This window comes from Sphaeramia orbicularis, unplaced genomic scaffold (assembly GCF_902148855.1).
Source record: "Sphaeramia orbicularis unplaced genomic scaffold, fSphaOr1.1, whole genome shotgun sequence".
Classification (NCBI taxonomy): Eukaryota; Metazoa; Chordata; class Actinopteri; order Kurtiformes; family Apogonidae; genus Sphaeramia; species Sphaeramia orbicularis.
In genome coordinates, this window is record NW_021941578.1 from 303,096 (window position 1) to 326,772 (window position 23,677).

General features: G+C 39.7%; 1 protein-coding gene across 1 annotated transcript in view; it reads right to left on the minus strand.

Moving 5' to 3' along the window:
• Nucleotides 1-1,946: 1,946 nt before the first annotated feature.
• LOC115416237 (ADAMTS-like protein 2) overlaps nucleotides 1,947-23,677 on the minus strand; it is a 41,412-nt gene continuing 19,681 nt past the window's right edge. Inside the window, exons 4-20 of the mRNA XM_030129983.1 lie at nucleotides 22,283-22,358; nucleotides 21,900-22,002; nucleotides 20,779-20,924; nucleotides 19,879-20,002; nucleotides 19,586-19,666; nucleotides 18,999-19,174; nucleotides 18,473-18,887; nucleotides 16,421-16,489; nucleotides 14,853-15,144; nucleotides 13,931-14,031; nucleotides 12,570-12,696; nucleotides 12,102-12,315; nucleotides 10,667-10,822; nucleotides 10,331-10,501; nucleotides 5,976-6,152; nucleotides 5,664-5,817; nucleotides 1,947-2,410 (exon numbers count right to left, since the gene is read on the minus strand). Of these exons, the coding sequence (XP_029985843.1) occupies nucleotides 2,262-2,410; nucleotides 5,664-5,817; nucleotides 5,976-6,152; nucleotides 10,331-10,501; nucleotides 10,667-10,822; nucleotides 12,102-12,315; nucleotides 12,570-12,696; nucleotides 13,931-14,031; nucleotides 14,853-15,144; nucleotides 16,421-16,489; nucleotides 18,473-18,887; nucleotides 18,999-19,174; nucleotides 19,586-19,666; nucleotides 19,879-20,002; nucleotides 20,779-20,924; nucleotides 21,900-22,002; nucleotides 22,283-22,358 (2,731 nt within the window). The 3' untranslated portion in view covers nucleotides 1,947-2,261. The remainder of the gene's footprint in view (nucleotides 2,411-5,663; nucleotides 5,818-5,975; nucleotides 6,153-10,330; nucleotides 10,502-10,666; nucleotides 10,823-12,101; nucleotides 12,316-12,569; nucleotides 12,697-13,930; nucleotides 14,032-14,852; nucleotides 15,145-16,420; nucleotides 16,490-18,472; nucleotides 18,888-18,998; nucleotides 19,175-19,585; nucleotides 19,667-19,878; nucleotides 20,003-20,778; nucleotides 20,925-21,899; nucleotides 22,003-22,282; nucleotides 22,359-23,677) is intronic.

Genomic DNA, 23,677 nt, shown 5'->3' on the forward strand with positions numbered 1-23,677 from the left:
ATTTGGTTCCATATCTGCCCAAATTACTTCGGTCTAAATTTTATGCAAATTAATTAATATTCAGAGGTGTCCCAGACAGGTGCAGATGTCTCTATATACTCTAACAGAACTGTCCAAATGAATAAGGCAGATTAGAATAATTTGTAATTTTATTCTCCAAATCAAACTGACACTCACATAAAAATGTTCCTTAGAAAGTCCAACAACCACTGTTGGTTTATTGAAATGACTAAAAATGTTCCTGTGTTCTTTGACAACTTGTTGCCAGTACTGTTTGTGATCTGCATTTTTTGTTCGGCTACAGTTGAAGTCTGGAATAAGCTCCGCCCCTCTTTCAGCAACATCAGTGACAACTTTAGTGGAATGCCCAGTTTTCTCCTCCTTCTAAAAGTCTGCATCATCAGCCCAGTCTACTGGAGGAACTGTTCAGAATGTTTGTGGCAGATCCAAAGGTTCAAACAAACGCATGGTGCTGGTGGAGACAAAAGCCCTGATCTGCTTCCCTTCACAATCTGATGGATTAAGGACATCCCAACGCTTTAGTGGAACCAAAGAACCTGCATTTTCCATCATGTTGTCCACCATCAGCTGCTTCTGCTCTGGTGTCACACTGGAGTCAAAGAATGCCAGGACAACCAATTCTTCACTCCAGTACCACAGATGTCGTTTGAAAGCTGTTAAAGCTGCTTTCTTGACGACTGAATTTTCATACTGTGACAGCTTTTTAAGGAATGCCAAATCATTTGCAGGAGCTTTCACTGGTGCTGGGGCTTCAAACCATGCTCTGATGTAGAGGCTTTGTGCAACCTCTAAAACACCTCCTTCGTCTTTCAATTTTTTTTCCTAAATCATCTTTTGAATGCCAAAACCTAATGCAGGTTCTAATTGAGGTTATCTGAAAAAGTATTTTTTACCAGGATTGTTGGACCACCCTACTATGCATTGTTAACACATAATATACAGTAGAAAGAGAGTCTGAGAACAGTAGAATATGCTTGGATATCTTTAACAAAGACCATACTATAATAAAACTAAACATTTTTTTTTGTTTCCTGAAAAAAGTGATTTTTTTCAGATAGGAGGTTTTGTATTCTGGCCATCGATATATCACAAACTAATGTGTTGACCTGTGGGGATCCATGGGTTCTAGATGTGGTAGTTTTTATGCTGTTGTGTATTCCTGTATTTGTCCAGCAGTCACTGCCAAAGCGTTCTGGCCATAGTAACGTGATTGTAAGGCTATTGTATTCCAAAATAACTAACATCTCCCAAAATATTGATCCTATCAACTTGCTGTTTTTGCTACTGTCTTCCTTGACCAAAAGTACATATGTATGCCAAACTGCAGCTGTCAGCTCTTTTCAGATTTTGTGTGACACCCGAGACACACACACATGCACACAGAGGCCACTTAGCTTTTATGATACAGATGCAGGGAGTGTCCAAAAACTGTTTCCACCTCTGTATAGTTACTCTTCTAGAATGGATGAAGACAGTGAGACTGTCTGTAAATGTGTTGGATTCAGCTCTAACAAGTGGAAGAGGAAACACTAATACTGTGACAGGATTTCACCTGGGGAATGATTACTGATTAGCTGTGTTTCTTGGTGTCACATGAGCTACAAAAATAGTGACAAAAACATACAGTATATTATAAAACCAGCCTGGAGTTGACAGGTCAGTTCAGTTTCAATTTATCTGCAAAGTTTTTCGTGCAAACTCCTGAAATGGGTTTGGTCTGAATTAGTGGAAATGGGTCCTGGTATATTTTAGAACAGTAGATGACCAGCCTGACCAAACAAGGGGTCAGTGGTCCAGTCTGCATGAACAACAAAGCTGCCGTATTTACTGAGTGAAGGTGGTGCTCCCTCTATAACAGATTATAGTACCATAAAAAGACGTGAAGGAGCAGCATAGTGGGGTTACTCAAAGTCAACATGGATGGATATGTGCATAAAACAGGCAAATTAACAAGAAACATGAACAGGAAGTGAGTTCTAATTCTAATCCTAATCCTCGTTTTTCTTCACATTGTCTGGAATTTACTGTAAATGTGATGAAGCGAGAGTAAAGGGATGACATTAACTGACAGAGAGTAAAGACAGTGACCACAGATTGACCTTTGACCCCAGTGAAAGGGTGCATAGGTATGAGTTGAACATCAGTGTCAGAGGCCTGACGTTGCTAGCAGCAGGCGTTTGTGTAGCACCAATATGAATAGTGTGACCGTAGTGGTTGAGGTGGAGGTGACAGTTCAGGACTCAGGCTCTGGGGGCCTTACAGGACTGACAGCAGGCCTTTCTGTAGTACCAGTGGGAGCACAGCTTCACCTTGAGGACCAGGGCACAGTTGGCCGTCGGTTTGTCCTGACATGAGTCGTCTACTGCCACTGACGCTGCCGGGGCCACCACTGGAACAAAACAAAAAAAAAGGGTTAATTTTAGGGTGAATTTAGCTTTTTCTCTGAAATGTAAAGTCTACTTTCCAAAAAACATAGGATAAGTTGTTGATACCCTTTGTGTAAGCACGTACAAGAGTTCATTGGTGAGCGTCAGAAAATTGAACCCATAAAACAGGAGGCTTGCATCCAGCCCAGGCTCAACCCAGGGAACAGGACGCCCCCCCTAGGCCAAGCGGGGGGGCCGCATCATCAGTAGTGTTCCTCCGGATCATTGGGTTGTTATGACCCCGGGTCATAATTTGTCTATTTATATGAATAGGTATGTATTTTCTGTTTAGTGTGTGTGTTCTCCCCCGTCCTGTAGGTGTGCTGTGCCCTTTTGTGTCCGTCTGTTGCAGGTTGCTGATTGGTGGAGCATGATTGCCCGGCCCTTTAAAAATGGCCCTGGAGTTTCCGTCCTCGCTCGCTCTTGCCTCCTGCCAGCTTCCAACCCTGTGTTCGTGTGTGTGACCGTCAGTCTTCGTGTGCTTGTGTAAAACTTCGATTGTATATAATTGTAAATAGTTTTGTTGTGTAAATTCGATCCTTTTTCTTGTAGGGGAGGTCGGCTCTTTTGTTTTCACCTTTTCTCCTGTTTTGGTTAGGTAGTTAGGTAAGTTTTCTGTATTTTATTTCTTGCATTTATTTTGTATTAGGTAAGGTAGTTTAAACTAGAAGAGATTTTGTTTGTTGTTTTAGCCGCTCCCTCCCCTAACCCTTCCTTAGTTGTTGAACAAAATACTGATAATAAATATTGTGAATTTTAGTTTTTGACTGACGTGTGTGCTTGGGAGCTGGGAGGGGACAAAAGTTGAGCCTATTATGTTCGCCCTGGTGAACCCCTAGGCCGAGGCGTAACAAGGTGTTTCAGCCATTCACACTATACACCCTCACCGGAGGCGGCCAGCTACAGGGTGATCAGCCCCCATCTTGCATCCCACGCCTACGCCCAGCAGGGCACCCCAGCCCCCGAGCCAGGCCTGAGCCGACCACACCCCAACCCCGACCTATTACTTGAGGGCCCAAGTGGTGTCATTCCTCTTTATCCAGAGCCACTGACTGCTTCTTTCTGCTGCCTCTGATGCAGCTTTAATGGCTCTGTACAGGCCCTGGCCCCTTACTCTTAGGTCTCTAAGGAGTTTGGTGGTAGATGTTGATACAAAGCTTCTACATTCAACCTCCACTAGGCGAACTTCCGTGTTCCAGCCGCCATGTTGTACTTCAGCGGCTAGATCGGCCTAGCGCAGGTGTCTCCTTTCATATGCCTCATCCACAGAATCCTCCCAGGGTACGGTGAGTTTGACAATGCAGACCTTCTTTATGGAGGGGGACCAGAGCACCAGGTCAGGTCTTAAGGTGGTGATGGCAACCTCTGGAGGAAACACCAGCTGTTGGCCAATATCCACCAGCATCTTCCAGTCACCCGCTAAACACAGCTGGCTTCTCTCTGCCTGTGCAGAGCTGCTCCTTGTTGGTTTAGCTCCTTCACAGACAAAGGCAGTGGACCATGGGGGATCGGACTATGGGGGATCGGACGCTGGCAGTGGCAGGAGTTGATGGCAGCTCGTTTAGATTCCAAGGTGGCTGCAAGGCTCTTTACGACTCGGTTGTGGTGCCAAGTGTACCGTCCTTGGGTGAGACTGGCCTTGTACCCTAGTAGAATGTGCCAGAGGGAGGCTGGTCTGGAGCAGACGGTACAAGCTGGGTTCTCCCCAAACCACCGATGGAGGTTGGTTGGTGTTGGAAGGACATCATAAGTAGCCCTGATGGTAAAGCTCAGGCTTCGTGCTTCCCTGGCCCACACATCTCTCCAGCTGAGCCTCCTCCTCTCCACATTGTCCCACAGGTAAACAAAATATATATAGTAATACTGCTAGTCTTATGTATTAAGAGTATTTTGAATATACAGTAGTGCAAAATGGGTTTTTGGATACTCCCTGCACTTGTAATATACTGCATTAAGAATCACTAATGCAGTAGTGTTCCATTCTTCAAACCCACATGTTCCCTTCTGCACATGCTCTGTTTCGCTGAGGTCAAAACTGAATGATTCAGCAAAATAATGAAACACATCCTAGGCATGACATGTTGAAACTGTTGAAATCATTTGCATTTGTTTGTGCCTGTCTGATTTAGATGCAAAAGTTTTTCGTATCTTGATTGTGTAACATTTTAGGGGTGGATTTTTATAGCAGCACTGTCATATTTCTGTGACTACACAGCCTATACAAATGCTACATGCTAAATGCTAAGTTTCAAAACTTCTAGACAAAGTCTAGTCTATGAATTAACTTCTGTTTGTGCATTAATTTGTGCAGATTTTAAACATCTTCCCTGTGCAGCTTAAAGTAACTGGAAGGAAAAGAAACCTGTTAAATTTTTTGCTGAAAGTTAAAGGGTGCGATTTCTTTAGAATGGAAGGACGTTCAAGGACCTACATCTAACCAATGGGTTAAAGAAATGTCTCGTATTGGAAAAACTGACTTATCTGGCTAAAGGAAAGGTTAAGAACATTTACAAGATCTGGACATGCTTTCTGCAATTACAATGGACTTATCTGCGTAGACATTAAAGTTGTAACTGTCAGATATATTTTGTTGAACTGACAGTATGATGCTGTTGAGAGGGTGGGTGGGTGGGGGGGGTCCATAGGGATTGTTTTGATGTTGTAATGTTTAAGAGTGTATTATCTTGTTTATGTACAACATTCATTCATTCATTCATTCATTTTCTGAACCCGCTTTATCCTCACTAGGGTCACGGGGGTCGCTTGGAGCCTATCCCAGCTACATAGGGGCGAAGGCGGGGTTCACCCTGGACAAGTCTCCAGTTCATCACAGACTGAACATATAGAGACAAACAATCACTCTCACATTCACACCTATGGGCAATTTAGATTAACCAATTAACCTATCAGTGCATGTGTTTGGATGGTGGGAGGAAGGAGAAGTACCAGAGAGAACCCACACAGACATGGGGAGAACATGCAAACTCCCCTGTCAACTGGTGTTGGAATCGAACCCAGGACCTTTTTGCTGTGAGGCACGAGTGCTAACCACTGCACCACCGTGTCGCCCTCGTACAACATTCAAAAGGCAAATATATTTATGAAAAAAATGTAGAACTGAATGGAAAATTACTATGAAGAGGTTAAAGTGCTGATGTGTCAGACTGAAATCACAGGCAGCTGAATCGGGTAAAGGATGCACTGTGTGGTTTGTACCTGGGGCTTCTGTTGGACAGCTCTGGATTTCACAGCCCTGTCTGGGGTCTGGCTTCAGGGTAGAGTCGCAGCTGTGGCCCCTGGTTACCAGCTCCTCCCCCTGGTAGCACTTAACTTCACGAACCTGAACGCCGCTCCCACAGGTCTTACTGCACTGTGGGGGGGATGGACACAGGACTTTTCATTTTCCTTCACAACTGACTGGTGATCAAGAACAACAAGGCTGATGATGCTGCATCTGCAAAACGTCATGAGGGTTTTTAAAGCCCTGGGGTTCAAAGCGTTACCATGGCTACGTTGTGGGATGCTTACTTGAGACCATGATGTGGTGAACCATTTGGAGCAGGGTCTCTGGAAGCAGGAAGAAGCAGTCTCCGGTTTGTTGGTTTGATCACAGCTGCTGTCTGGAAACTCTTTGAACACTCCGCCTTCCAGCCCGGCACACACCACCTGACGCTGTCGCACACCACGGCCACATGTAGCATTACACTGACAACACACAAACACACACATTTAACTCCTTTATTTTGGAAATACACGCACTTATCAGCTAAGCTAAATAAAGTAAGTAAAATCAGCAAAATGTGCTTTAAGTGTAAAAAAAATTAAGTAGTTATTGTGCATTAGAATGGCCCCTGTCAATGTTTTACTATTAGTATATTATTTTTTAGGTAGTTTAATCGAAAACACTGTCACATACTCTATCACTCAGGTGTCAAACATGCGGCCTGGGGGCCAAATCTGGCCCGCCAAAGGTTCCATTCCGGCCCGCGGGATGAAAGTGCAAAAATGAACCTGAACAGTCCAGGTTGTCCAAAATCCTTTTGGTTCAGGTTCCACATACAGACCAGTGTGATCTACAGTCAAAATAACAACACAATAACCCATAAATAATGACAACTGCAAATTATCTTTGTGAAAAATTATGTGGAAAAAAATTTAAGTGAAAAAAATAACATTACACTGTGAAAATATTTACATTTACAAAACTATTCTTTCGCAATAAAATGCAAATAAATACGTAAATAAAAACAAAGTTGAACAACCCGAAATGTGCAATTTGAACAATATTCTGCCTGTTACCAAATATTTGGTGCATTTATGGATCCACTGGGATCTGCAGTTGTGTTAATAATAAGAGATGGAATATTGTACAAATTGTTCAAATTTTAGTTCCAAACTTCAAAATTTTAACAATATTCTGCCTGTTACCAAATGTTTATATAACACTGTGTGTAAATGTACATGTATAAATAATAAGTCGAGGCATAATATTGTTAAAATGGCACTAATTTTTCTAATGAAATTTCTGTTTTTTCAGGTTATTCACATCTTTTTTGTAAAATGTAAATATTTTCATAATTTAATTGGGGGTTTTTTCTACTAAAACAAAAAGAAAAACTTGGATTTGTCATTATTTTGACCATTCTTGACCAGGTGGCTCCCTTGAAAACCAATGTCACTGGTAAGTGGTCTTGTCCCTGGATAAATGAAAACATTTTAAACTTAAGGAGAACCTGTTGCAAAACTGAGCGTCTTTGGAAATCAACCCAGTTGGAGGTACACAGGTTACATCTTAAAGATCTCATAACCTTCTTAAATAAAATGATTAAGGAGGCAAGATCCAGCTACTTCCACAAACTTATAGGCACAAACAAGAAAAAACCCAAAGTAATCTGTGACACAGTCCAGTCCATTGTGTCCCCTGCTGTCCCTGCTGCCCCTGTGCTCTGTAAAGCTGACATCAGTGACTTCCTAAACTTCTTCACAGACAAGATCAGGGATATTAAACACAATATCCCACCACCCTCTGGCCGTCTGACCCTATCTGATCCCCCTCTGCAAACCTGGTCCTCTTTCGACCCTGTGACACTGGAGGACATCTCAGCACTTTTATCCAAAATGAAACCCTCCTCCAACTCTGCAGACCTCCTCCCCATAAGCTCCTTGTCGGTGTCTTTGACACTATTGGACCATGGGTCACAAAGTTTTTTAACCTGTCGCTCTCAACTGGTTTGTTTCCCAGCTCCTTCAAACAGGCCATCATAGAACCTAAACTAAAGAAAACCACACTGGACCCCACAGACTTCAGAAGCTACAGGCCCATTTCAAAGCTCCCCCTATTGGCCAAAATCCTTGAGAAGGCAGTGTCTAAACAACTGACAGCTTTTCTGGAGACACACCAGATCTATGACACTTTTCAGTCTGGGTTTAGACAACGCCACTCAACAGAAACCACACTATTAAAAGTGTCCAGTGACATCCTGATGGAGGCCGACTCCGGGAAATCCACGGTCTTGGTCCTGCTAGATCTGTCCTCGGCCTCTGACACAGTGGACCATCCCATAATGATTGAGAGACTGAGGGACCTGGTAGGGATGTCAGGTCATGTGCTAGACTGGTTCTCCTCTTACCTGACCGGCAGAAGCTTCACTGTGTCAATAAACAACTTCCAATCTGACTCAGCGGATCTACTGTGTGGTGTGCCCCAAGGCTCTGTCCTGGGACCAGTGCTATTCTTACTCTATGTCCTCCCACTTGGCCACATTATCCAACACTATAGTGATGTCTCCTATCATCTATTCACAGATGACATCCAAATGTACTGCTCCTTTAACTCCTCTGAGCCCCACAAACTGAGTTCCTTAATCATCTGCTTGTCAGAGCTGAAGCAGTGGCTAAATGAGAACAGCCTCCAGCTGAACTCCAGTCAAACACAGACCCTCATCATTGCCCCGGATAGTGCAATCCCAGGGATCAAACATCACCTTGGAGACCTGAGTTCCTCGGTAAAGACCAAACTGAGGAATCTGGGTGTCATCTTTGACCAGGACATGTCTTTAGAATTCTACTCCAAACACCTGGTGAAAAACTGTTTCTTCCAACTACGCAACATCTCCAAACTCAGATCTATGGTGTCCACAAATGAGCTCCAGATGATCGTTCACGCTTTTGTATCTTCTCGCTTAGACTACTGCAACAGCCTGTTCACATGCTTAAACAGAAGGAGCTGGCCCGTCTACAGTTTGTCCAGAACTCTGCTGAAGGCTCCTGACCCGCACAAACAGGAGAACCCACATCACTCCCATCCTTAAATCTCTCCACTGGCTCCTGTTCTATATCGTCTTCATTTCAAAATTCTTCTGCTAACTTTCCGGGCTCTACATGGCCAGGCCCCTGCATACATTGCTTCCCTGATCCAGCCCTACAGCTCGACTCGTAGCTTGAGGTCTTCAGGACAGCACCTGCTGATGGTTCCACACACCTGCTGATGGTTCCACGCACCTGCTGATGGTTCCACACACCTGCTGATGGTTCCACACACCTGTTTTAGCACACGCGGTGACAGGTCTGTTAAAGCTGTGGACCACGTCTATGGAATGACCTGCCTCTACACCTACGGTCCATGGACTCTGTACAGAGCTTTAAGAAACACCTCCAAACCCTCCTGTTCAAAAAGGCTTTTTAGTCTCCCACCTGACCCAGGACCACCACAGACTGATTACACTCTATGTATTCATCATAACGTACTCCATGTGTCACCCCCCCCCCCCCCCCCAGTCTCTCTATATCTCTATCACTCTCTCTTTTCTCCTCCTTTTCTCTCTCTCTTTAACCCCACTGGTCCAGGCAGACGTCCATCCTTCAGGAGTCTGGGTCTGCTCCAGGTTTCTGCTGTTAAAGGGAAGTTTTTCCTTCCACTGTCACCAATCACAAGTGTTTGCTCCTGAAGGATTCTGTTGGGTCTCTGTAAACGTAATTTGATTCTGATTTGAATTGATAAAGCACTTTGTGACTCTGTCTGTGAAAAGTGCTCTATAAATAAAATGTACTTACTTACTTACTTACTATTTATAGGTTATTAAGTCATTATTTTACTGGTCTGGCCTGCTTGAGATCAAATTGGGCTAAATATGGAACTCAACCAAAATGAGTCTGACAGCCCTGGTCTATCAGATCATCATGTGTTTGTAGCATTGTTGTTATCTGATCTCTTTAAAAAAAAGCTCATTATGATCTCTGAAAAACAGGCCTGTTTTCAGCTACAGAGAGTGAACTGTCAGTCTGTTTCAACAGGGTTTGAATTCGAATCAGAAAAGACTTTATTATCAATACACCGTTGGGTGCAATGAAATTAGTCTGCTCAGACCAATACATTGTGCAATAATATAAAAAGACAAGGAATAACAACTACACAGTATAAAAACATAAATAAATACACAGTTACAGCAAACAGAAGAAAAAAAGTATAAAATGGACAAAGTGCAAAATAAGAAAAAAATGACAGGATGCATTTTACTACAGCTTATTGCATCGTAAATGTATTACTACTACTACTGTGAAATAGATGTCTTATGTCCTTACAGCAGATTTGAGGATATGTCCTCAACAGAGAATATATCCGAAATGTCAGTCATGTAGGAAAAGTAGAGTTTATGTAGCTTAAGAATAGGGATCATTTTCTCAACCCATAAACGCCTTATTTATCCCATACATCCAGAACAAACACATTTGTATGTGATTTTAACCGGAAACGAAGGGAATGAAAAGCTGTAACCTGATAAAGTAACTAATATATTGGAGTAAAAACAATATTTTTTCCTCTAAGATGCAGTGGAGTAGGAACGATAATATTTCATCCGAAATGTTACGTCCCCCTGCTTTACCTGTTGCCACTCCTGTTCGACCCAGTGGGGGGCGCAGTCTCTGTCCCCACAGGGGTAGATGGCCAGCGGACGCAGTGATTGGTCACACTGCTCCTCTGACATCACCATCCCACCTGATGATCGACACATCACGGCACGCACCATCCTCCCTTCGCCACACACACCTGAGCACTACCACACACACAATACACACACACACACACACACATAAATATGGTCATTTTCTGTTACTTTCCTGTAAACTATGCATTGAATCATTAGCACTATTTAGGAAATTCATTCCATATGTGTATATAATTGTTAATTATAATTGTTGATGCTGTCTGTTAAACTCACAGGTCCCCAGTCAGACACCGTCCATCGTCTGTCACACGGCGGTCCTTCACACTGCTGACTTTCTATTGGCTGAGAGGACTTGTTGCATAATTTCATTTCCATGGAACAGCGAACCTCCCGAGTCCGAACGCCGCGAGAGCCACAGCGAGCTGAACACTGACAGACACATGACAACTTTATTACTACAGCAAAGACTGTGAAATCTACACAGAAAAAAACTACAGATATAATTAAAATGTGTGCAATGTCTGTTTGTTGTTGTTACGTTGGTTATTATTTACTTACTTATATTACTAACTTTTTGTTATCATTATTATTACTACTACTGTAATCATTATTATTATTGATCTATATTGTTGTTACTACTATTACTCTTATTACTTTTATTATCATTTCTATTATTATTATTATTTACTTCTATTATTATTTATTACTACTAGCATTTCTAACGTGCAACTGCCTGTTTTAATACAGTTTTTTTTTATAGTTACTGATGTTATTTTTTTCGTTTCCTTTTTTTTAATCTTCTAATTCCACTTACATACTCAAGGCGTCAATAAAGTTCTATCTAATGTAATGTAATGTAATGTAATATAAAATGTGTCACATCTGTCCCTCTTTGAAGGAGTTACATCCACAAAAGTGAAGACCCAATATTTAGTAGAAGGTGCATCTCTCCCTCTGTTTCTAGTGACACATGCCACCTCTTATTAAGCTAATTCTATTGAGATAAATACTTAGTAATAAAGTCTTCAGTGATAAACTACAGAGCTACTCTATGCTAGCTGTACTGGCACAGATCCCCAGGTTATCTCTGGTGAATGTTTCAGATTCCTTGTGCAACTACTTTACTGCTGTTCCTTGCAAATGGACAGATTTGTTATCCTTATAATAAAATCCATATGTCGTCTAAACATTGTCCAAACATTTTTCTTTATCTACATCAGTAATTACCTTTCAACTGGTGCACTGATTACACACTGAGCCCCAGTTACACTTTATCTATCAAGAATAAATCACATTATCACAATCATTTCATGAGAAGAGGTAAAATTGCTTTATAACTTTATGGGAAACAGTGTTTTATATCAGGGACTGGCGTATTGATGTACAGTAGCTTTTATCTTTAACATTAAAACAGGTTTGTGGTCAATCATTGGAGATTTGATGCTTTTACCAAAGGATGCAGTGACCAAATATAAAAGGCCTGTTGTTTATTTGCCAGTAGCTAGTAACTTTAAGTGTTTTCTCCATCAGTGCAGTGTATTTCATTATGACAGGTCACTAAATTCAAGTTTTAGAGCCACGGGTTCTGTGTTCAGTTACCTTATATAAACAGGATCACATTGCACAGAGGTTTAAAGCTGAAAACTCCAGCAATGTATACTCAGCAGTAACAGACATAAGAAGGAAAAAACGTGAGAAAAATGTTTACCTCTGACCACTCAGAAACCTCCCACTGGGGCCCACAGCTCTGGCCCAGGCACACCTTCCTATTGGCTGGTTTGTGCAGGTCATGTGACAGACAGAGTGAATCGTAGACAGAGGAGTCCAAGCCGGGTGACAACATTTTCCAGCAGCGCACAGTCCGATACTGAAAGCCCTCACCACAGGTTCGAGAACACTCACTCCAGCCACTGGTTTCCCACCTGTGGAAGTGAGTCACATCAACGATAATAGAGAATCAAAATGAGTTAGAATGATCAGCACTCAGTACTGACACTAATGTTAGACATTTTCAAAACCTACCCAAATGCTCCATTTATTTTGCTGTATGAAACTTTTGAGACAAGGGAAGTAAATAAATACATGAAGGTGACAGGAAGCTACTGCCTGTAGGATAACCCTTATATTAAGACCATTTTTACACCAGATTTTTCTCATATCCCAGTCAGAGCATCACCTTGGTGGACACTCCTTTCCGGTGCAGAACTCATGTGTGGGTTCAGGTCTGGTCACAGAGTCACAATAACTGTCATCGACTTCAGTACCATCATACCGAACACACAGGGCGTAGCTGGTGGTGATACCTGGGAATACACAAAAATACAGTCGGATTAATGAGTGTATGAAATGAAATAAACTCAATACAACTGCAATCTAACGGTCTAGGACACAGATGTCAAACATGCAGCCTGGGGGCCAAATTTGGCCGGCCAAAGGGTCCAATCTGGCCCCTGGGATGAATTTGTGAAAGGCAAAAATTACACTGAAGATATTAACAGTCAAGGATGTTAAAATCATTTTAGGTCAATTGAATCTAAAAATGATCAGACCAGTAAAATACTATCATAATAACCTATAAATTCTGAAAACTGCAGATTTTTCTCTTTGTTTTAGTGTAAAAAAAGTTACATTACATTTATAGACTAGCCTTCTATAAAAAATGTGAACGTCTGAAATGTCTTAAGAGAAGTATGTGGAATTTTAATAATATTCTCCCTGTTATGAACTGTTTTGTGTATTTGTAGATCCACTGTGATCTCTAAGTTGTGATTCACATGTATAAACAATAAACTAAGGCGTAATATTGTTAACATTGCACTTACTTTTGTAAGGAATTTTCAGGTTGTTCATACACTACAAACAAAAAGTTAAAGATATTATTAATTTTTGAGCTATTTTTTTCATTTGGGATTCTTGCACAGCACTTCTTACTTTTTTTGTGTGAATTGAATTGAAACACATTTTTTTAATGACCATAGATTTATTTACAAATGGCAAAAATGACCAAAAAAAAGACCCAAAAAAATGAAATACCCTTAACTTTTTGTTTGTAGTGTATTTGTTCATGTTATGTTCGAGTACAATTCGTAGATGTAAACATTCTTATTACAGAATTTTACTTTTTTCACTCAAAAGTTCTTATCCTATTATTTATATTATTTTACTGGTCCGGCCCACTTTATATCATATCAGGCTGTATGTGGAACTGAACTAAAATGAGTTTGACAGCCCTGGTCTAGGACTAAACATATTTTAATTATTTCAGTTACTTTTTTACAATGAAATTTCTTTGTGCTGAAGAAAATGCAATTTCATATTTGAAAAAATATGTAAGAACATATGACATAATGGCCATAAATATATGCATGGTTGCACTGAAATAACACACTAATAGATGAAATGGAGGAAACCAGTCAATTAATAAAGTCATAAATCCCACTGCACAGTAAGTGTCATAAACAGTCTAGAAATTACATTCCAGGATAAACACAGGTACAACTGTAGCGATGCGTCTTATCCTGTTCTTGTGTGTCTTACCTGTGGTACATGTTGAGCTGCACGGAGCGTACGCAGAAACCTTCCAGCGATACATGTCTGCCAGACTAACGTCTGGATCCAGACCCACATCAAAGTCATTACTGGAAGGAAACAGAGCCAGACAGAGAAACTCCAAAACCTGATATTTCCAGTTTATCAACTAATGTATAATAATGGCTACTTTGAAAGGACAGGTAATTATTTTTGACAGGTTAAATTATACAGTCACTTACTCTGTGTGGATGACTTATCCTAATGATTTTACATTATTTCTGACAGCTTAAATACCTTCTTGACTCAGAAACATTGTTTTCAATACATTTACCAAATGTGCCAGAGTGAATGCATGTTCTCTGATTTCCATTTAGTTGGCAATTTTACAACACACTTCCACACACTGGATTACACGCATGTGATGTGAAGCCTTATTCATAGTTGGACCCCCAAAAAAGGCAAAATTTGGCTAATTTTTGTTTTATTTTACTGTTTGAAGACTGTTAGAACATTTTGATTAAAATAAACTAAAAAAAAACTTAAACCCTTATGTAATAACAGTATATTCACATGAAACTATTGACATTCATTACATTTTTTTTGTTTCTTTTTCTCATTCTTGTCTTTTATTTCTACTTTCACATGCTTGAAATATATGATCCATTAATCAGTCAGTCAATGTTATCTTCAGGATACACATCCATACCATACACAGGTTGATGCTCACTGGCATAAAAACTTTATTTAAGAGTTTTATTGTTTGCTATTCAGGGTGTGGTGTAAGTCCTGTGGTTTGGACTGCATATAAAATAAAATACTAAACAAGTGCCTAAGCACAAAAAAAAACTGCAATCATGACCTGATCTGATTGTTCTGTTCTTTATAATCATCATAAGCACCAGTTTTTCCTCCAGCTGTTCCTTCATACCTCTCTGTGTTGGCTGCCTGGACAGCAGAAACCTGCTGCAGCTGGACCGAGATGGCGCTGTGTGAGTCTGAGTGTGTGTTGCCTTCAGTTTGTGTTTCCTTAACTGTAAGTGTGTCTGTGTCTGTTGTGGATAACTTCTCTGTGCTTTCTGATTGTGAGTGTGACTCAGAAACAGAGTGTGTGTTGGATTGTGTAAGGGAGTGTGTGTTGGAGTGTGTCTGGTTGAGCTGCAGGTTTTCTAGCAGCAGATAGGGGGCGTCATCTGGCAGAGCAGCAGAGTGAACGCTTTGACCTGTGAAGACAAAAAGTACTTCTGACTCCCAAATAGGGATGTAACAATATGAAAATTTCATATCATGGTTATTGTGACGAAAATTTTCACAGCTATCATTATTATCGCGGATTTGTTGAAATTGTGCTCAAAATGTTCAAAAATTACTAATACACACACTGAAATAATTTAACCAAGTTGTATTTTGAAATAAATAAAATAAATAAATAATAGGCACAATGTACCTTCTGTTGCAGAAACATTCAAATATTAACCCTTAGTGGTCGGAGCCTATTTTGTCTGTTTTTCAGTCCTTCTGATTTTGCCTTTATATACTATATAAACAAATGTTTACTATACCCATGTTTGGGATCTGTTTTTTTCAGCACAACTTTATCTATATGATCTGCTTACTATTTTTTTCACTTTAACCTACTATATCAACATAAAAGGACAAAAAACAAAAAAATATGTAAAATCCAATTTGAAAAATGTATATAATTTATTGCATAAATAACACAAAGATGCTTAATGAAGCTTTTCACAGACTTCAAAAGTGAATATTGGTTCCAAACATTAGGTATATACAATTAAAATTGTAATAAATTAAAACTATACTCAAATATTTGACATAAAAGCAGATCTTTACATAGGCGTTTTCTCCGGAAAAGTGCGGTAATCAAACACGGTTATCATGAGAATTAGAATTTAAACAATAATACTAACCGTTGGCAATTTTACCACGGTTTATTGTTATACCGATAATTGTTACATCCCTACTCCCAACACCAGCATAATTCTACAGATGAGTCTGTCCATCCAGTACAGTGATGAGACTGAAATATCTAAAGAAATTGTTTTGACTAAACTCTGATGGACTTTGAGACTGAGCTGTAAGGTGAATGTGTGAGTTCATAAGTGAAGGAGGAATGGGAAACAATACAAACAAACTATATGCGTTAATAAGAAAAGAAAGAAGCCATTGCTGTCTATTGAACAGTCACTACTATATAAATGTTCAACAGCTTAATACAAACATACAAGAAATACCCACAACACAAGTTATCTTGGGAAAATCTGCAGATATTGGACTGCATGATAGCTTTAAAAGTGAGTGTAGAGATTAGACTGACCCATGTCAGGTCAAACTATTCTCCAGTACTTTGATTTCTGAGATTAAAATGATATTACCGTTGAAGCTGTTTATGGTGTTTGTGTCGGTTTTGTCCCTGTGCATCATATACTTAAGCATAAACATCTCACTGAGGACTCCGAAAGCATTGTTGATCTTTCCTACCTGGGAAAGGAAGCAGTAGTGCATTGTCATCAGCAGTGGATGGTTCATCAACTGAATTAGAGGAACTCCCTTCGTGAACAGAAACAAAAATATATTAACATAAATGCACACCTAAATACACAAGATGTGCTTATCATCAGATTGCTCAATGTGGTGTTTTTATGTGACATGTTTTTTTTTTTTTTTTTTTATCAACTTCAAAGTTCAAAACATTGATTTAAAATGGCTTTTTGTTCTTTATCCTTATAGGAGCATCAATGTGTGAGGAAGCCAAACTGTTAACAAATTACCATGTGGGTTTAGAGAGCATAGATGCAGATGTTGTTCTGCCAGAATGCACTGTAATGACATTCTGACACATTTTTTCTTAGAAAGAGGAAAAAGAATATCCCTGGTCATCAGTCACCCCTCTAATGGGTGCTTTATTTGTGATGCCTTTGTAAAGAAATATTATTTTTAAAAAAACAAACAGGACATGACATGTGCATTGCATCCACAATCACTACAAGAAATGAAGGCTTACTTTTTTGCAGCCCAGACTATTAGATGAGCTTGAATTCTGTCTGCACTACAACCTTTCCTCAGAATGGATGATTTTTGGCTTTGTTTGCCTGGCACAAGTGACACAAGCTCTAATACAAACTGTTGTTGTTCATTACACCTTCTGTATACAGCTAAATGCCATGATGATTGTAAACGAGGCTTACGCTGTCAGGGGCCGACAGCAAGGGTATATCCCTGAAATCCTCCTAATCCTCTACTCTGCCGACCATTTGGAAAAAACACACCACCCGATGTCAAAATATGACATCATGTAAACTCAAGGTAGTGGCATGAAGAAAGAGAATAGTCAGACAATCGATATGAACTTAATTTGAGCTACATTGACCTGATAGTGGCAAAATAATGGTCAGAGAACCAATTTTTCTCCCCAAAATTCCACCTAGTGAATGAAAATGACACCATATGAACTCTGGATGGTAGCAAGAAAATGGATATTTGTAAGATGATCATTATGAACCCAATTTTATCAAAATCGCTCTATTACTGCTTGATTTATGTCCAAAAACCTGATTTTCAACTAAAGCACCCCCATTTGAATGACTTATAATGGAGAAGCTGAAATCGATTCTTCCACTAGGGGTCCACTATGTTGGTTATCAAGGGAGAAGTAATCCAACCAAATCTGTCGTATTTATCGTGTTAGGATATTCTGTGATGGCGTTCAGGGTAAAACCAATTTCCATATTATTACTATATATATATATATATATATCAGTAGTACTAGATTTTTGGCTGACTGCAGGCGTAAGATGTCTAACACAGGCACAGGGAAGGGACAAATTAAAGGAAAACCATAAAGTACTTTAGTAAGATCGTGTGTGTTTAATTCAGTGGAGCAAAATCTTCTACAAGTGTTTATTCAGTTAATTTTTATACTCATCAAACCATTCACTGACCCCTTGTGTATTGTCCTGAAGGAGACTACTCCTAACAGGTTTATCCTTTAATTTGTCAACCATCTATATGTAAATTTGCCACCATAGGATCAGTGGTTACATAACTTCCCAAATGACCTACAGTTTAACAATGCATGTACACTTAGTAGTTTCCATTAGTACTTGAATAAATAGTACTATAGGTTTGAATAGAATTTGTCTCAATACAATGAAGGTCAGTGAGACACTTCACCCGGTAGGAACTGTGGAAACTGATGACTAATCTCCTGTCAAGCATTTGAGTAACTTGTCTTAGGTTTTCATGCATTCATTACCGCCACCAGTAAGTATTGTGATCGCTTTGCTTTGTGTGTTTGAGTGCGTGTTTGTTTGTTTGTTTGTTTGTTTGTTAGAAAGATAACTCAAAAAGTTATGGACGGATTTTCATGAAATTTTCAGGAAATGTTGATACTGGCACATGGAAGAAATGATTAAATTTTGGTGGTGATCGGGGGTGGGGGGGCCACGAGGGCCCACTGATCTGCCTTGGCAGAGGTCTGCGATCTCCGAGTGCTTTTCTTGTTGGTGATCAGTTTGATCAGTCTGGACTCACTGTAGTTGGCAGGTGCAGGAGGCCCAGGCTCCTCCACATCATTGTGGCTGAATACATGACTGGTGATGTCATCTGGTCTGTACACCAACATGGCTGGTGGTGGGGGAGGACTGGGGGTCCTGATCTCCCACTCTACATCCTCCTCATCCTCCTCTTCCTCATGCAGCTGGACATCTGACTGGTCCTCAGATCCCAGATAAGTGTTGTAATGAGGGCCTGATGCTTCGCCTCTGCTGTGGTTTGCTGACCTTGTGAGATCCTCTGTGACATCCTCACTGACCTCATTGTAGGTGCAGTTAATATGTGATTGGGCGGGGTCTGTAGTGATGTCATCTACAGTAGTGATGTCATGAGATGTAAGGGGGACAGTGTACTCATATGTGATGTGGGGGAGCTTTCCATTGAGGTTGTAGTACTGTGTACAGAGAAGAAAGTCAGTATCACAGTAAGTATTTCAGTACTATACAAAGTAATAGGGACAACACATACTGTTTGTTGTTAGCAGAATAAATGTGTGTGTTTTTACCATAACATGAAGGCTTTGCTGAGTCGGCCCTTGAGCGATGATGTACTCCAGTCCATCAGAGAACACACTGCTAGGGCGTCTGTATTTAAAAACTGTTCCGGCCACATGGAAGTTTTGTGGGTTGTCAAACACAGTGTTTCCATTGAAGAAGAAATGACCCGCTTCATCTGACAAGGCTAGATAGGACAAGAGACATTAGGAGGAGGAGGAGATTTGAAAACTGAGCAAAACCCAAACATACAGACTGGGTTATGGTGCGGTTAACCAAATTACCCACAAGACACTTTCAGGTTCATCTCTGTGCAATATAGGTTGCAAAGACTTTACAACCCAGAGTAAATATTTATAACATGACATCAACTCATCTCTGTTCATCTCAACTCACACACACTCTCCTATAGCGGTATGATAAAGGCAGCCAAACATGGGATGGATGTGACACATGCAGGAGTAGAAACAGGAATTGATGCACAGCAGTCATGTAGATGTTGCTGAATGACCGGACATTCAACTCCAGTCGAAACATTCTGCAAGTCTGTTGATTTGATATTTAGTATATTGACCTTAAAAAAGTTGTAGGTTCTCACCCAGGATGTTCTCAGTCTTGTGTCTCTCTATGATCTGAATGTCAGTGGCTCCAAAGGGGATGTTGGTGATGAAAATGTAACCTGATGACAAATAATTACAACTTTTAAAAGCCTTCACGTTTGTATGGATTCTTAAGAGGTTAAAATATCAGACATGATCATGGTTCAACATACTGTCCGTGTTTTTTTTTAACTTATTAATAGACTCAAAGCCAGTTCATTTGGCTTTAACCATAACAACAGACTGGAATAGGAAGCTGGCTTTGCTGCATGTGTGTTTGTGTGTGTGTTACCTAACTGTGTGAGTGCCTTCCTGTATGATCCAGATACGCGCTGGCATGACGTCCCGTTGCCCCCACAGACTCCACATCTGTCTACTGTCTTACTGCTGTACAGCGCACCATCACAACCTACAGGCTGCAGGAGGACACAGGTAAGAAGCAGCAGAATACTAAGGCTGCATTCACACCAAATTAAACTGGCTTCCTGTTCATTTAAATGGGAAAGGGCAGAGCTGCGTCACCTATCAATCAGCTTTAAGTGTGTAATTATTAAGTTGCAGGTTGTTGGAGATTCAGAATTTATCAAACACAGACCTACAAGAAGCTTATAGCTGCTGATGACCTGTTCATAGGTGTATAGGACAGACAACATTATTTAGTGTGATTTCCAATTAGCAGCATCATTAACAAAACATCATCTTTTTATGAGTGATTACACAGTTGCACAAAGTAATCTTGTGTTGCTATTTAAAACTGTTCCAAACAACATGAAACACAGTCTTCTGTTCTATATAAAGTAAATGTCTGTGGACCTTTGTGCTCATGTCCTCTTAGAGATTTTGTGTTTGACATTAAAATATGCAGAGAAAACATTACCTGTCAACACACATTTTAATACAGTTTATTAATGTTCTGTGGTCCATAAATTGCATTCTAAAAACAGCTTTGTGCTACATTATGTTTCACTCATAGTGGCATTTGATGTAACCTCTCTAAACTCGACCCCCTTTTATTCAGCACTGACCTTCCTGCACCAAAGCAGATCAATGCCTGAAGAACTTTACAGCTGATGGTCAGCTGGTTGTCAGTTACACAACATCTGTCATCTTTGCACTTAACATAAAAAAATGACATAAAGAAAAGGGGCCTCAGTATAAATATGAGACAACCATGTTTGTTTGTTTGGGTTACCTGACATATCCCTTCTATACAGACTCCATGGTATTTGGTGTCGCGGCAGAAGGTGCCGTCATGAGCCGGAACAAGCAGCTGGCGCTCGCCACTGATGGTGGTGCACTGCAGGTCACATGGCTTATTGGAGATGCTGATATAATCAGCTACATAGAAAACGATGTGAGAACAAGAGAAAAAGCTGTCAAAGAGCCTCACATAAACCTGCTGAGATAAATGGATGTACTGAGGCTGTGAAACCCACTCGTGAATGTGGTCCCTCTATAGCACAGGTGTCAAACATGTGGCCCGGGGGCCAAAACCGGCCCGCCAAAGGGTCCAGTCTGGCCCTTGGGATGAATTTGTGAAATGCAAAAATTACAGTCAGATGTTAACAATCATTTTAGGTCAGGTTCCACATTCAGAACAATTCAATCTCAAGTGGGCAGGACCAGTAAAATACTATCATAATAACAAAGAAATAATGACAACTCCAAATTTTCTCTTTGTAAATGTAAATATTTTCATATATTTATACTAAAACAAAGATTTAGTTCGCAAAAAATGTGAATAACCTGAAAAAATATGAACCTGAAATGTCTTAAGAGAAGTAAATACAATTTTAACATGATTCTGCCTGTTACTACATGTTTTGTGTATTTGCAGATCCACTGTGATCTGCACGTTATAATGTACATGTGTAAAGGCTAAACTGAGGCAGAATATTGTTAAAATTACATTTATTTTTTCAGTTTGTTCATGTTATTCACATCTTTTGAAAGGATGATTTGTAGATGTAAACCTTTTCATCATGTAAATTTACTTTTTTTGCTCGAAAACATAGTCAAAAGTTTGGAGTTGACATTATTTCTATATTATTATGTTATAATTTTACTGGTTCAGTCCACAGCAGATGAAATTTAGCTGAATGTAGCCCCTGAACTAAAATGAGTTTGACACCCCTGTTCTATAGGAACAGTTTTACAACTTGAATAAATATTATAACTTATGTAGACTTTTAACTTCAGTTTCATGAATCATTTTTGTTTTTGAAAAGCTTCCTGTGGAAAATGTTGACAAGTATTGTATATAAACACAAAGACAGCCAGAATATGGACTAATAGTACTGACTAATCTCTTACCTGGATACAAAGGTATCCACTGATAGTACCGTCTCCCAAAGGCTTTAGAGTTGAACTGGGAACACTGGTGCTGTTTAAAGCTTACACTGGGGCCGGGACATGGCTGGAAAACATATCAAACATACAAATAAGATAAATAAGATAGAAGGCATTGCACTGAGGATATTTTATTAAGAATACGTTCTTATTGATAATCTACTGAACTCTGAGGATTTAGGCAAATGTTAATAAAATAGGATGATACAATGTATTTTCTAGTGTCACTTTTCATCAGCAGAAATGAAAATGTTCAACATCATGCTGGTAACTCCATCACAAGTGCACCTTTAGATCGTTCTTCATTTAAACTCAGTGTTCAAAGAATTACCAGTGTTGTATTATACCTGGTTTGGACACAGCTGGTACTGTTTAGGAGAGCCAACACAGTATGAACTGTTAACATTTTGAGTGGTTGACAGCCTGGAACAGAAAATAGACAAAGATAACACAATATAATGTAGCCTTATCATACAGATAGCAAGAGACAATAATCTGTTATTACAGTGTAGTGATATCCATTTCCTATGTGAAGTGTCTTGTACTATGTGAGCAGGAAAATGCATGGTACAAGGGTGAAGAAAAAGGACAGTTAGAAACATCATCAGCAACACAACCACCTTTTTCCACAATGTAACCTCCTGCACTCTGTCCATTAAGCCCACACACAGCTTATGTGACAACTGGAGAATAAACAGTGATTCACCGACATGTAGTACTCAAAGTGAAAAGTGAGGTAGTTTCAGTGATGACTAGTTCATACAGCTGCCTCTGTGAGCAAATAGTTTACTGTATATACACTTGGCACAAACTCATAAACAAGTGTTTTTTTTCTGACTAATCCCTTCTCTCCATTACTGTCTCTATTCCTCTATTCTATACACTCTGTACCAAAATGATCGAATTCATTAATTTAATGTCAAACCTAAACCCTCACCTTTGTGTATCAGCTTTTCACCCACTCTTCAGTTTTACACTATTCACATTTTACCTGTAAACAGTGGAGGCTGAAATGAGCATGTAAGGAGAAAGTCAGTAGTAGTGATAAACCTACAATTATCTCAAGCTCTGTGTTTTAAACTCAATCAAACATTCAAGCTTTTTTCTTTTCCTTTCAGGAGTTGACCAAAAGCAAAAACAGAGCTGAATCGGACATAACTGAATATGGCTCTGAATAGATGTGGATGTTAGTCCTTACATCCTGGATGTGTTGATTAAAAAAATGTTTGGTACCACATTGTCTAGGAATTATAGGGTTACGTTCACATTGCAAACCTTAGTGATCACTTTGAATATACTGCCGAGATACCTTTTCTTGTTTGGCTTTTTTGATGTATGTAAGAGTGTAAGAGTCCTGGTAAAGTAAAGGAAAATTAAGAAAGACGTCACATGAAACCGTGTCTACACATATTACAGTCATGGCTAAAAGTTTTGAGAATGGCACAAATGATGTCTTTGGTTAGATGTCATTGATTTGTCATGAAAATTCTTTGAGATCTACACTGTAAAAGCTGTGGTTTCCAGAACAATACTGTAAAAAACACATCCAACTGTAAACACATTTGCGGAGTAACATGTAGATTTAACAGTTTAAACATGTAGATTTAACATTTTAAACATGTAGCTTTAACAGTTTAAACATGTAGATTTAACAGTTTAAACATGTAGATTGAACATTTTAAATATGTAGATTGAACATTTTGAACATGTAGATTTAACATTTTAAACATGTAGATTTAACA